Source organism: Typopeltis vanoorti, chromosome 1, assembly GCF_054136105.1.
Source record: "Typopeltis vanoorti isolate ZY-2024b chromosome 1, IOZ_Tvanoo_1.0, whole genome shotgun sequence".
Taxonomy (NCBI): domain Eukaryota; kingdom Metazoa; phylum Arthropoda; class Arachnida; order Uropygi; family Thelyphonidae; genus Typopeltis; species Typopeltis vanoorti.
In genome coordinates, this window is record NC_143549.1 from 166,741,458 (window position 1) to 166,756,235 (window position 14,778).

General features: G+C 35.1%; 1 protein-coding gene across 3 annotated transcripts in view; it reads right to left on the bottom strand.

Annotated features, from left to right (window-relative positions):
* Positions 1-385: 385 nt before the first annotated feature.
* The window catches only part of LOC150110620 (pseudouridylate synthase 1 homolog), a 156,677-nt gene continuing 142,284 nt past the window's right edge, over positions 386-14,778 (bottom strand). For all 3 annotated transcript variants that reach the window (XM_090395297.1, XM_090395278.1, XM_090395287.1), the window contains exon 12: positions 386-507. In XM_090395297.1, the coding sequence (XP_090251423.1) occupies positions 409-507 (99 nt within the window). In that variant the 3' untranslated portion in view covers positions 386-408. The remainder of the gene's footprint in view (positions 508-14,778) is intronic.

Below are 14,778 nucleotides of genomic sequence, written 5' to 3' on the forward strand. Positions count from 1 at the left end.
ATATTCATTGTTAACTGAGATTGCTATATTGAAAGATGATTGAATATCAATTTCATGTAAACTTATAGGGACCACAGACAGTTTAATGACAAGTTTTCTATAGTATTTTTCCTTCAGTTGAGGCTGTGGGACTTCTTATGTTCAGCCTTTTCGGTAGTCTGAGTTCATTGTAGAGGTGATTGTACTCTTAAGAAAAGTTATAGGAAAATTAAATTCAAGATGGAAACTGGATTTCTCAGACAAAGTGAAGTTTCATTCAATTGATGAATAGATTTGTTGAATTTACTTGTATACCCCCTGCTCCTTTCATTTTCAAATGTTAGAAAGAAAAAACCCTCAAATGGTACTGATTTATGTAATAGTGATATAAACATTCAAAAGCTGATTTCCAAGAAAAAAAACTTTATTCTATCTTTGATTTTTAACAGATTCCAATATATCATTCTCTGCATGAGGTTTATATATATTTTCTTTCTCAGTCACATGGGAGGTGTCTAAATTAGTGTCCTGAAAATAAATAAAATCATTTCAATTCTTTATTGAATACATACATAATATTAAATTTTTTATAATCTATTTATCATTTATTAACTGGGCAAACTAGTTTTCTATTATTTCCATCTTCACTCTGTGAATGAGACTGCTAATAGGATAATTATGTGTGTAGAGAGATATTAAAAACTTCACCACACTGTGGAGATGATTTTCTTCATACACTGGTTTCCATAAATTAAGGAACAAAGAGAAAAATTGAGATAACTCCAGGAAAAGGAAAACCAAAACATATGAACGTCAGGTATATTATATAAAAAGTGATGCCAACACTAGTTATCATATGCAAATGTCACAGCATAAAAATGGGTGTTTGGGAGTGATTTTCTATATTGTGTCCGCAGTGAGAACAATATATTTTGGGATCAGCAAATTAATAATTTCCTGATCCCAAAGATGGGGCTGCTTGCCACCTGAATTCATCATCTGATGAATTCAATTTGAAAGCCATCATAAGACTAGAGGATGGCCAAACAGTTGCATGTAAGCCTTTCTGAGGTTCATAGACTGTGGAACCAATTCTAACAGACACAAACAGTATCCTAGAGATAAGATACAGGCCATGGGCTACAACTTCAGTGAGAGACTGATATCTCTGATTATCTGCTTGCTGAAACAAGAGTGCTATTCTGAATCAGGTATGATGTGACCTTGTGCTGGGTATAGTAACATTGGTATTTAGTGCTCAGAAGGTTTTAAGAAAGTGAACTATACATTACTGAATGTCTGCATGCCCCCTATCCCCGCATCAACTGGAACCAAGACCAAGGAGGATCAGTATTGTTTATAGATGAGTCCCGATTTGCACTAGAAAGCGATTTAGATACTCTCCAAATTAGAGTATACCAGGTATACTCTAATTTGGAGAGAGAACAAGGGATATTTATGGTGGAGGTAGTGGGATGGTTTTCCTTAAATGTACCAACCTGTATGTGCTTCCTAGTGGAACCATGAATGCTGCAACTTACAGAGACAAGGTCCAGAAACTATGTTCATCGATATGTGTGTGTGATAGGGGAGCCATTTGCCCTACAAGACTATAATAATCATCTGCGTGATTGTATTTAGACTGGCCAGCTAGGCCTCCTGACTCTAATCATATTGAAAGTATGGGATGCTCTAGGTAGATGTGTTACTGCTCTCAACCTCTCTCCACAAAAACATTAAAGGACTTTAGTAGAGCTTGGCAGGAGCAATAGTTATTACCAATTGAGCTCCTGGACATTGCTATGAGGGATGACCACATTGTTTTGACTATGGTCTTCATGGACCCATTTATTACTGAATTAAATTATTTACTTACTGATATCATACAGTTTTTTTTTTTTTTTGTCAATTTATGGAAACCATTGTACACTTGCTTTATTACTGGAAGCCTTCAGAGTAAGGTTTCCAGGTTATTAAATTTGTCCATATCATTATTTTTATCATTATTAAATTTATGATAAAAATAATGATACAGCTACACCTACAGCAATGTTCAAAACTATATCCTTAAAACCACTTATTACATACATTGCCTGGAAAGAAGTCAATGGACACTCCCACAGGCAAGGTACATTGTGCCATGTAACGAGTTATGTGTCTGTAGCCAGTATAAACTGGAGGAATATGATGCTGTCAGAGTTTGAAAGAGATGTTGTGATAGGATGCCATATTGCAGGTGCAAACTATTGACAAATTGTGCCTTCCTAGATGAACAATCTGGGAGCCAACTGTGAGTGCTACCTGCAGTGGATGACTAACTAAATTTGACTGTATGGTGCTACGAAGGTTAATATGTAACAGCTGACATGTTGATTGCAGAGTTCCAGACATAGATTAAAACACGAATCTGCATGCGTGCACGCACAAAAAAAACAAAAAAAAACACAAGAACCGAGGCTCACAACATTGTAAGACTGTAATATGCAAGCACTACATTAACCAAACCAACATGCAGCATTGTCTTCTGTGTGAAAATTTTACATGCAAAAAGCATGTAAAGTGAGACGTGGAAGCTTGAGTGATGAATCACACTACACTCTGTACTGAGCAGATGCTCAGTGAATGTCTTACCAGAGTGCATAACCCCAAATGAAATTCAGAGGCAGTGTGATAGTATGGTCCTGTTTCTTCTGGTTTGGCCTTTGACCTCTGTTTGTGGTGTCACAAACACTAAACTCCAAGAGGTATCTGAACATTCTGGACAATGAACCATGTCATAGGACTGCTGGTGTAACTGTACAGTCTTCTGGCCTCCACAGAGCCCTGATCTCAACCCTACTGAACATCTGTGGTATGAACTGGTGCATCATGGGGGCCAGGTGTCTGCCACACAATAGTATATTTGTGGAAAGTATGCCCCACAGGATTATTACAGTCATCACAGCAAAAGGAGGTACTATATCTTATTAAGGTTGGTGTGGACATACACATTATTCTACATATTACCCACGAAGTGTTACACACTTGTTTTTGCTGCAGATATGACTTCATGATCTGTGCTAAATTTTGTTCCTTTCAAGTGTTTCTTTAAATTTGGAAATAGGAAATAGTCAGATGGGGCCAGTTCTGGTGAATAGGATGGGTGAAGCAGACATTGAAAGTCCAAGTTAAGGATTGTCTGTTGCGTTACATGAGCAGTGTGAGCAGGTGCATTGTCCTGCAAAAGAACACTCCTCTGCTCAATTTCCTGCAGCATATTTCCTTCCATACCTCCTTCAGAGTGTTGAATAAACTGTTGCTGCAACAGTTTCATCTTTTTTGATGGTACTTGATAAAAATTACATCATCCGTATTCCAAAAGACAATGGCAAGAACCTTCCCTGCTGACCTTTGGAATCCAGGACTTCTTGGGAAGTGGAGAACATTTGTGTCCCCATGCCACTCCATTGACTGTAATCTGGCCTCTGGGTCATAGTAATTCAGCCATGTTTCATCAACAGTCTATTACAAACCAAAAAATTTGCACCTGATTTCTCAAAATCCCTTGAGATGACAGCCCATGTTCTCTTTTGGTTGGAATTCAAACATTTGGGAACCCACTTTACTGAGAGCTTCTGCATGTTCAGATGTTGGTGGATAATGAACCCAACTCATTCCCTGGATATTCCCCAAGTCTTTGCAGTGTTTTTGGCTGGTAGTCATCTTTCATCAAGGTATGCATTGCATCAATGTTTCCAGGTGTGATCGCTATGGAATCCTCCTGACCTGAGGACATCTATTGTCTCAAGATGCCCCAGTCCCCTAACATCTCAGTTGTGGACTTTCTTGCAGCATGAAAAACTTGATGATGTCCTGCACCTTTGTGTCTGTCTTCAAATTTCTTTAAAACTTCTGACATGTCTTCTTATATATCCTAAAAGAAAAAGAGCAAATTATTCAAATTTGATAAAACACGGGGAGGGGGGTTAAAGAGTTTTAAGATGTGTTCTTTCTTGTGGATATATCAGTTGCTTTAATATCATTTTTGTTCTAGGTGTTTATCAGAACTTTTCAGCTCCCCCCCCCCCCACATATATATACACTATGTGGAAAAAAGTGTCTGGACACCACTCCATTCTGCAACCAAAATAGAACACTGCAATAGATCATGTATATCAGAATTCCTTTAAAACTGCAGGTAAGCTCCTCAGACATTGTACAGTACTGTATATCATCTACTCGTGAGACATGGTCATGCGTGTTGAGCTTACTGACTTCTAACGAGATGTTATTATAGGGTACCATATCAGCAACCTGTTCGTGTGTGCAATTGCAGACAAATTGCAACACGCATGGCCAACTATTCAAGACATATCAATAAATGGAAACCTGAGGGACTTATGTCTACCAAGAAATGTTCAGGAAGGCCACATCAATTGACACAAAGGGAACAAAAGAGCTCTGAAATATGTTGTCTGCGAGTGATATCGTTCCTCTGCACGAATCATTACCAAGGAATTGCAGGAGTGAACAGGGGTGTATGCACAAAGACCATTCATAAGGAACTGTACAGGTTAAATTTCTATGGCCTAGCTACTTCATACAAGCTGTTAATAACTCATACGAATTAGCAACTTGCTTGGTGCAAAAAACATAGTCGATGACCGCAGACCACTGGAAATGAGTGGTATGGAGTGACGACTCACACTACACTGTTTTTAAATCCAATGGTCATTGCTAGGCATATGCAGACACCATTCACTTGGGATATGCCAGGTGAACTGCCAGCATGTGTCATGGTCTGGGGATGATTCTCATGGTGTATGAACTTGGGCTGTTGGTGGTTGTGGATGGAAATATGAACGCCACAAAGTGCTGGGACATTCTAGACAATGCTGCATTGCCTGTACTTTACCAGTTTTACAGTGACGGCACAATTCTTGTTTCAGCACAACAACATGTTGTGCATAAAGCATGCTCCATTTCGACATGGTTTGAGGATATGGGTGTACAGAATTTGGAGAGGCCAGCTCAAAGCTGCAACCTCAATCCTATAGAGGCCCTTTGGAATGAATGTGAACGTCAGATTTGGGTTAGAATGACACTTCTATGTCTGAACATAGAATTCTCTTTGCAAGCGGAATAGGAAAAGCATACTTGCAACTGGTTATCAGCATCTCATTGAAAGTGTGCCAAGGAGAGTGTACAATGTAATTGTGGCCAAGGGTGGGCACACTCATTGATTTTGCAATAAATGCAGTATTGTCTAAATAGCACTAGTATCCAGACACTTTTTTCTACATAGGATAAACACACACTTTGTACCTAAGTGATAATCAAAATATACAGAACTTGACATTCTGCTAGATTCTTAGAACTAGTATTACTAAGAGTATGAGCCTCTGTAGCTCAGTCAGCATAGACCAGGGGCGAATTCTCCATGCTTGTTGCACAAGCTTATTAATTGAGAAAGAAGTAATATTTATTTGTTAATAAATGCATGCATTTATAAGCATTCCATTTAGGCTTTTATTTTTGTAGACAGAAGACTTAAGCTTGTGCAGCAATAATTAAGTTTTGCATTGTATATCGAAGGCCGATGCTTGCTCGGTTGTAGGAGCTTTCAGGTTCTCGCTGCAACACTCTGATTTCATGCGTGCACATAACCATTTCTGCTCCCTTCATGTCGTCTTAAACACAGGCCATATGCAGTCAAAGTAGCTGTAGCCAGTGAGCTTCGGCCAGCCTTTACAAGTGTGCGTGTTGCTTGGGAAAATTAAGTTACAACCAACTTTTTATGATAATGTTATTGACCAGTTCATAAAGAAGAACCGTAGGGTGGAATTTGTATTCAAGTAGCTAAATTGAAAAAGATAGAATATCATTTGTAAAATAAATGTTGTATTTGTATGATTAAATGTACATAAATTTCTAAATATATAGTTTTAAATGATCAGTAATTCATTATTCCGCTAATCAGACCTCAATCACACCTCTCACTCCCTGAATGATAACAAGAGCAAGCGTGAATTTCAAGACCAGCATTCGCCCCTGGTATAGATGAACTGTTTAGTTGGAAAGACCTGGGTTCGATTCCTGTCCATGATGGAAATCAAACTGGTTTAACTTATTCAGTTGAACTCTCAACTAAAGGTGAGTTAGTTGGTCTCATACGGAGGTAGAGAGTTTTTCTCACCTGTAAACTCTGGTTTTTCATCCCTTAGAACAGGCAAACTGGCCTGTCAACACACACAGATTTACAGTCATAAAATACATACTTAATTCCCTCATTAGGAGGGGCTCAACCAATCCTAAGGGATGGTTGAGGAATGGGGGGAGGACCCCATACGAAAAGCAACAACTAAGAGTATAGGTACACTAAAAATATACTCTCCACTAACAGCCAGAGCTGTTATGACATAATCAACAATATGCTGCATCTTAGGGATAAGCAAAAATGTACTTGCAACTTGCTTGTTTGGATAGTTGATGGCAATACAGACTTTTGAATCTGTCTATAGGACTAAGGTGCCATATTAATTTCATCACATCATTGGAGTATTTAGCATTTCAATATCTCAGAAGATTCCAGTAAGGTTTATAATGTCAGAATTGTAATCTGAAATGCAACCAGATGTCAAATCACATCAATGTGATTTGACATCACTTCAATGCAAATCACAGATATTTGTAAATGTGTTTAGGTGTTACATAGGATGAACTTCACTGTTTCCCACAAGACTGCCTATCTGCTTATTGGAGGCCTAATGGCTTGAAAAAGTTCCATGTTACCAACCATTCATGACAGGTCGATAGCTGCTTTTGGATGGAATTTACACTCCTCAATTAGCAGTTTCGCTCATCCTTAGGAAGGACATGTTAACCACCAATCATGTCAATATAACAATGGCTGTTAGTATATCAGGATGTTTTGTGGTATATGTACTTTTGATAATACAAATGCTCAAAATCCAATAGAATGTTATTCTGCATATTTCGATTTTAACAGTTATTAATTTGATTGGAAACAAAGTGAATACATCATTTTAGTCCTGGATATATTTTTAATACGGTTTATACAGTCAGTGATAGTAATCTTTATATAGGCTGCACACCACAATTAACTGGAACAAAAGTCAAATGAATTTTCATGACTGCGAAGCAATAGGGACAGGTTTTTCTTTTTGATAATAATTATATAAATAAAATGGTATTGCAATAATGAATATGTGAAAATAACTGTAAATTACATGTTAATAAATTTGAAGAACTTTTAAATGAAAACTTGCTAATAAAACAGATAAACACAACTATTCAATGCATTTTAATTTAAATATGTGTAAGCCAACAACATATTTGCCTTTTTCAATGATCGGAGTTTTGTAATCAAATCTTGCTAACATCACTTTTTCTTTGTGGGTATATGATAGCTAGGTAAACAATTTACCAGTTCAGGAATTATACCAAATTACTAAAATTTTCCTTTAATCATAAATCCACAATCCCTAAACATACAAAGCATATTTTCTGAGTACCTCTTTCCTGTGCCACATGACTACAAAATCTTTCCTAATGTCTTTTTTCATATTAGTGCTGGTTGTCTCACAATAAGATGGAACAAAGTTGAAGATTTAGCTTCATGTTTGTAACCAATTAGTCAAAAAGAGAATACATAAATAAGTGGGTCACAATTTGGTGTGCTTTGAAAAAAAAAAAAGTAAATAAACAAATACAGAGTTCGTATTTCTTTTTTAATGTTTATTACCTTATCGTGTAACATCTTATGTGTTTTAATGTATGTACTAGGCTGAAAGGCAATGTCAAATTACACTTAACTGGGGGAGTACTCTTTGTAAAATCAGTTTTCGTGTGTGTGTGTGTGTGCCAACAAAAAATTTGTACTAAGCAGACACCTGTGTATCAAAGGAAAGTAGGCAACCTTTCACATAGTGAGACCATTATTTAAGTTATGTAACCTTATATTATGAAAATCAATTCCACAAAATCGATGTGTTGAATCCAGTGTTTTTCAAACTTTCCCACCATAGGAAACATTTTACATTATAAATAAAAATACAACAGAAGGTTACACTTAAATTTATTAATAATCAAATACAGAAGAGAAACAATGCCAAAAGAGTCAATGAAAATTAGCATTTTTTTCAGTGTCACATTCTGAGCAAGTCATGGTGATAGAATTTGTAGATCAATTCTGAAACTTTTTTTTTACCATGTGACTGCAATGTCACAATTTAAGCAAACTAAGAAAATGTTCTAATTTCTTCAAAATGCCACTTCTGGGTTTAAAAGTATCACAACACCTATTATTGGTGCTTTCAATTAATTAATTGAAACATTTAATTTTATACAGTCCTTGCTGATTATAATCAACAATGACTGTGTAAAGATTTATTTTTGATAATCCATAAGGCTGTTGCTACAGAGTTGGCTACAACAACAACAAAAAACATTCACAAGATCATCCATAATAATACTGTAAAAATCATAATTATGAAATTAAAAATTCAAATAAAATTATGATTCTTTTTACAATTATTTCTCTATGTTAGCATATTATTAGTTTTGATTTTGTAACACATGATCGGCACCTGTGATATGCCCATTACTGATATGTAAAAATGAAATGTAAAGCATTTGAAATTGATGTACTTACTAAATTTTGAGAGTTATAATAATTTCAGTCTTCTTAATGTATTTCATAATTTTAAAGTGTTGAGATATCTTATTCTTTGTAAAGACATTCTCTTTCCACTAACAATCATAATGTGTCAGCCATTGCTACTTAACTTCTCGCTAGCCATTTACATGAAGTGTGCATGCTCATCGGGGAGATTTATGAGTGATTGACAGCTGACATACAGCGTTTGGCACCGGGGTAGTGAGGAAAACAAGAAAAAAAGAGATTGGAAATTTGAGAATGGTGACCAGAGAATTTTGTTTTTAGGAAGTTTTTAAGAAATGACAGCCAGGAGAATATTAATAGAAGATTCCAAAAAGGAATCATAGCATTGTGAATCTTTAAACTGGAAGAGTTGAGACTGTCAATAAGTGATTAGTAAATAAAAGAAGATATTGGAGTAAACATTCTAATTCAACGTTTGAAGAAACGCTATATGAAAGTTTCATGTCTAAAGGACACTGGGTATATTTATTATTCTATTGGAAAAGAGACGGAATTGGTAAAATCTGAAACTATAAATAGCTTAACACGAAGAACTCTACCTTGATACTTTTATTTATGAAATAGTAAAAAGAAAATGTTTCTTTCTCTGGTAAAAAAAAATTTGGTGATTTGTATATCATATTGAACTGTGTGAGGCAAGATTAGTTATACTCCAGTGAAATAGGATGATTGAAAAAATAATATATGCAAAAAAAAAAAAAAAAAAAACAATTCCATGGAAATGAAGAGGTAGTTCTGTATCTCCAGAAAAGAAATATCTTACATTTAATGAAACTAAAACATTCTATACATTTTAAATAAAACTACATAAATAACTATAAATGTAATTGGATCCAAGACCTAAAATAAGTCCACACTTTAAAGATTTCCCTTAAAAGAAGAAGATCATTCACTATCTGACTAATGAACACTTGTCGTTTGTAGAAATTTGTTGCGAAAACAAAATGTTCAGTCTGAGAGACATGATTAAGTATATGTTAAGCAACACAGTATTAGAATGAGGCAGAGAGTGAATGATTTTCTTCTTTTAAGATAAGGAAATCTCTAAAATGTAGACTTATTTTAGGTCTTGGATCTAATTAGTTTTGTAGTTATGTAATTTTATTTAAAATGTATATAATGTTTTCATTTCATTAAATGTATATGTTTTTTTTTTTTATTTTCATCTCAAGTCAATAATTTTCTAGATTCTTATAAAGTTAAAAGTCATTGCACCAAGTGGATTGAATTCTTATGGAATTACTTAACACTTCGTGTAAAAACAAACCTCTTTACAGAGATATATAACATAAATAAATGGCACAGCTGACAGATTTTTTAAAATAACTGAAATAGCCGACAGTAATGATGTGATATAAATAACAATACCATACGTTAGGGGAATATCAGAAAAAAACAGAACAATACATAAATACAACATTAAGGCAACCTTCAAGCCTCCTGCAAAATTAAAAAGTATACTAAGCTCATCCTAAGATCCCCTTTTCTTCCCCATTTCCTACCTTGCCCACCAAGGGGTTTACAAAATTCAGTGCACCTGCAACTTACCCTACATAAGGGAAAAAGGGCACACCATCCCAATAAGAAAATATGAACATAAACGCCACATTAAATTCCTCCGCTATGGTAAAACAGGCCTGTCAGACTATGCACTTCAAACATGTCACAGAATCAAATGGAAAGTTACCAACACTGCACCAAAACCTGTTTGAAAAAAAAGTTCAACGAAGTTTCTGAGATGCTGAAACATCATCTGAATCTAACAAGAATGATGGTTTAGTAATTCCAAGAATCTGGAGGACCTATCCACAACCTATAATAGCATCCTATAAAACATTTATATACTTATACGTAAAAAAAAAAAAATGTTAATTTATATTTATGTATAATTATAATTTTATTGATTCATTTATTTTTCACCAGAAGTCAGGCTAGGGTAAAAGATAACAAAACATTTAGATTTATCTTACTTTTGTGTAGTGTCATTTGGCTTGTGTCCTGTGCATATGTTATATTTTCCCGATGTGACCTTGATACAGAGGTTGAAATGTTTGATTGTTATTTTCATAATTACTCCAACAAGTGTGTTTTTGTCTTCATAAATTCTTTACAATGAATGCTGACCACATCGTAACCTTAAAAAAAAGAACAAGCAAATAATTATCAACCTACTGCTCTGACCAGCTGTTTAAGATAGAGAAAATGGTTGATGCCAGATTTCTCTGGTATTTAGAAAGCAAATGATCTTCTCTCCAATATATGAGTACTATATCTATTATAAAGAAACAAAGGGATAGAGTTTGTTGCCTTAGTCAATATGTTGCAACTTCAGATTTAGGTATTAGTGAGACCTGGCTATCAGAATCAGACATACTAAATGGTATCGAGTGTCAAGAGTACAGTATTTTTTAGGAAGGATAGGACCGGAGGGGGGTGTGCTGCTAATGATATCGGATGACTTGAATCCAGTTAGAGTTGAATCCTATGATTTTAGTACTACTACTAACAATATTTCATGTGGCACTGAGTTTGAAACCATCTAGTGTGAGGTGGAATCTAACAAAATTACATAGTGTTGTTACAGACCTGGTGGATTGGTTGCCAGTGATGAAGAAATGCATTACCAAATAGAAAAGACGAGCATGAAAAAAGTAATTAATGGAAGACTATTCATCCAAATATTGATTGGGCAGCAGTAGAATCTCATGAGAAGAATGAAAATGCATTTATTGAGCTGTTGCAGGACAACTTCCTCAAGCAGCATGTGACAGAAGGAACTCAAGGTCAAAGAGTGTTAGAGTTGATTATAGTGTCAGAGGGTGTTTCAGTTAAAGATGTAACTATTCTGATTCTGGTTGGTGACAGTGACCATGCAGTACTCACTTGGAAAGTGACTAAGTTTATGAATGTTCCATTCAGAAAAGGTTACATGCTGAACTACAAAGCAGGAAATTATGACCAACTGAGGAGTATACTGAGTTCAGTGGAATGGGATCAATTGCTGGATAGAAAGAATATCGACAGTGCATGGGAAGCATTTAAACAATACTTAAATGATGCGATATTAGAATGTGTCCTGAGAGTTCGAAGAATAAATAGAGTAGGAGTCAAATGAAGGTGTAATAACCAAGAAATTTGTAAGAAAAGGATGATGTGGAAGGAATACCGTGAATACTGTTTGCATAAGGATGACGTCTGCTATGAATGTTATAAGCAGTAGGCTAGAATAGTCACAACTGTTGTACGTAAAGCAAAGCCTGAGTATGAAAAGAAACTGGCTCTGCGTGCTAAAGGCAATCCACAAGAATTCTATCGATATGCTGCAAGTAAAAGAAAAAATGAATATGAAAGAATAACTCTTCTAAATCCAGATGACGTGAGGGTTACAGATGCATTAGAGGTTGTTCAATTAATGAGTGCCCATTTTGTTAAAAGCTATTGTCAAATCTTGAATGAAAGGTTTAATTTTATTGTAAAAATATTTCATTCAGATTTAACAGGTAACAACATTTCTGAAAAAATACTTGTATATAGGTATAAGTGAAATTTAATGAAAAAAACAGAATAGTCTTTTAATTGTAAATTCTCCTAGAGTGGTTGCATCACGGGCCGCACATTTTTAGACAGAACTTAAAATAAAAATAAACTCTGTATTTTTTCGAGGCAATAGTTATATGTATTGAATTACTATATTTGTTAAATCATTTTACTATTGCAAGAATAATATAAAATACTTGATTGATTTAAATATAAGTTGTTAAATTAAATTTAATTACATATTTCTGTTTTTTTTTTTTTGTTTTTTTTTTTAACACACATACATGTTGTATGTTTTACATACAACAAACGATGCCAGAGTGAGCTTTTTTTTTTTTTTTTGTATTGATGTTGGTTTAGTAAAAATAGATTCCTGAGCACTAACCTTTCTCTTCAAATTATGTACAATTTTAGTACTTACTTGTCCAAATTATTCTTGGTATTTAGCGGCATGGTGCTGTATGTAGTGGCGTTTGAGGTTATATTCCTTGCACACAGACAATACTTGCAAACACATAAGACACTATGTTTTGTTGTTGTTATTGTTTATAAACAGAAATTAATTTTTCCATTTCTCCTGAAATGAACTGTTTGTTTCACAGATCTTACGTTTCTTACTCATAGCACACAAAGGCTGAAGTAACTGACCAGGGGACACAAACTGCAACAATAACACTTTTAACTGTGAAACAGTTTCTGAAACTGATCACTGTAACCAGAGCAGAGCAAGTGACTTTCAATGATGCTCTGGAGCACTGAGAAGCAGTAGATTTTATAAATTGAGTAATCTTTTTAAAGCAACTTTGATTCCATGTTGAGAATATAAATTGTTTCCGTCATCAGAAATAATGAATACAACTAGTATATTGATCAGAAAATCTGCAGTCGAAACTAATAGCTAAATTGATAATACATATAATTTAATATAGTTTTTATCCTGCCGCGGGCCGCACAAAATCACATTACGGGCCTGCTGTTGGACACCTATGCTCCTATGTATTATATTGTTATGTGTCCTTGTAAAACCGACAAGGGTTGAAATTTAATGAAAATTATGTTAGCATGAGAAAGTTAGATCGACATATACAATGAGATAATCGGCTTATAAATGTGACCCAAGGCAGTCACTTACTCAAAGACTAAATTGCGTGCGGGAAGTCCCCATGGAGAACTCAGCAAGGAGAGAATGGTACCGAGTGCAAGAGATTTAGGTGTTAGCCGAAAAAGGTGACGTAGTAGGGAGAACAGCTCAGGAAGCGATATATATATATATATATATATATAGAGAGAGAGAGAGAGAGAGAGAGAGAGCTTGGCAACGCCAACTCAGGGCTTTTGCCTTTTTCTCCCTTGGATTCCTGTTCCAGTCATTCCCGGAGGAGGAGTACGTGAGCGTGGTCGAGAAGAACGATGTCCAGTGGTAGCTATGCGGTCAGATAGCGATCCAGTGCAAGCATAATCATCGGTACGGCAGAAAAGTCAGCACAGACTGAAACAACATGCGGAACCACGTGGACTGATCCTGGCAGAGCAGCTTCACCCACTTCGGAGAAGGTAACAAGCTGTGTGAATTTTATGAAAGATCGAGAGAAAGGACCAGAGAGATCTAGTTACTCGGTAATGTAGGAACTTTTTAATTGCTTTGTATACTAGAAAGAGTTAGAAAGCAATAATGTATATGCTCAGTGATTGGACTTACATGAATTGAAACAGGACTTTAGAATTTAACCAATCTGTAAATTGTGTCATGTCTGAGAATGAGATATTGTATAGTTTAGAATTAATGTACTAATGTATGTCATAGCCTAGTATATCTTGAAATTAAATAAGGTAAATGCTTGTATAGGATTGTCAAATGTTGTAGGAAGGAGTCAGTAATTTAAATTAGTTGCAGATATTATCTAATGTTGAGAAAGATTAGGAATATTAAGGTTATGTCTGTTAACCCATTTAACTTGTAGGAGAGATTTAGCTTAATTAAGTAACCTTTAGTAATTGTGTATTGTATTAGTGTGATGAATAAAGTGATACTTTTTTACCTAACAAATTGCCTGATCTGAAATCGCAATGCACCACTCACTAAAATAGAACCTGAGCGAATCAATAGTCGGGGATAGCTACGACTGCAGTAAGGGAAAAATTTAGGCATAAGGTTTTGTAATTGGAAATGTTAATTGCCTGATTATTGATAAGTGTATCATTCTGAGAATTAACTCCCTGGCAAAGAAGCTTCTCTTGTCTAAGAATTTGGATGGCGCAGCTTCAACAAATAAATTTTTCCAAATTCTAATATAGAGTTCCAGAATTGCAAGAAAGAAATTTGGCTCTAGCCTGAGGCAATTTCTTTGTCTACTGAGTTTGCACATGCGAGCAATTATAGTAGTGGCCACAAAGTAGTTAGAAGTTAATCAGAATCGATAGAGATAGCAAAGGTAGAAACAAGCTCGAGAAAACATATTGAGTATTAAGTATAATCACTTAACAAGTACAATAAGAGAGGTTCAACAAATCAAACAATTTACAATACCTACATATAAAAATATTTTTAACACTATCAACCTGGGGAACGCAACATTGAG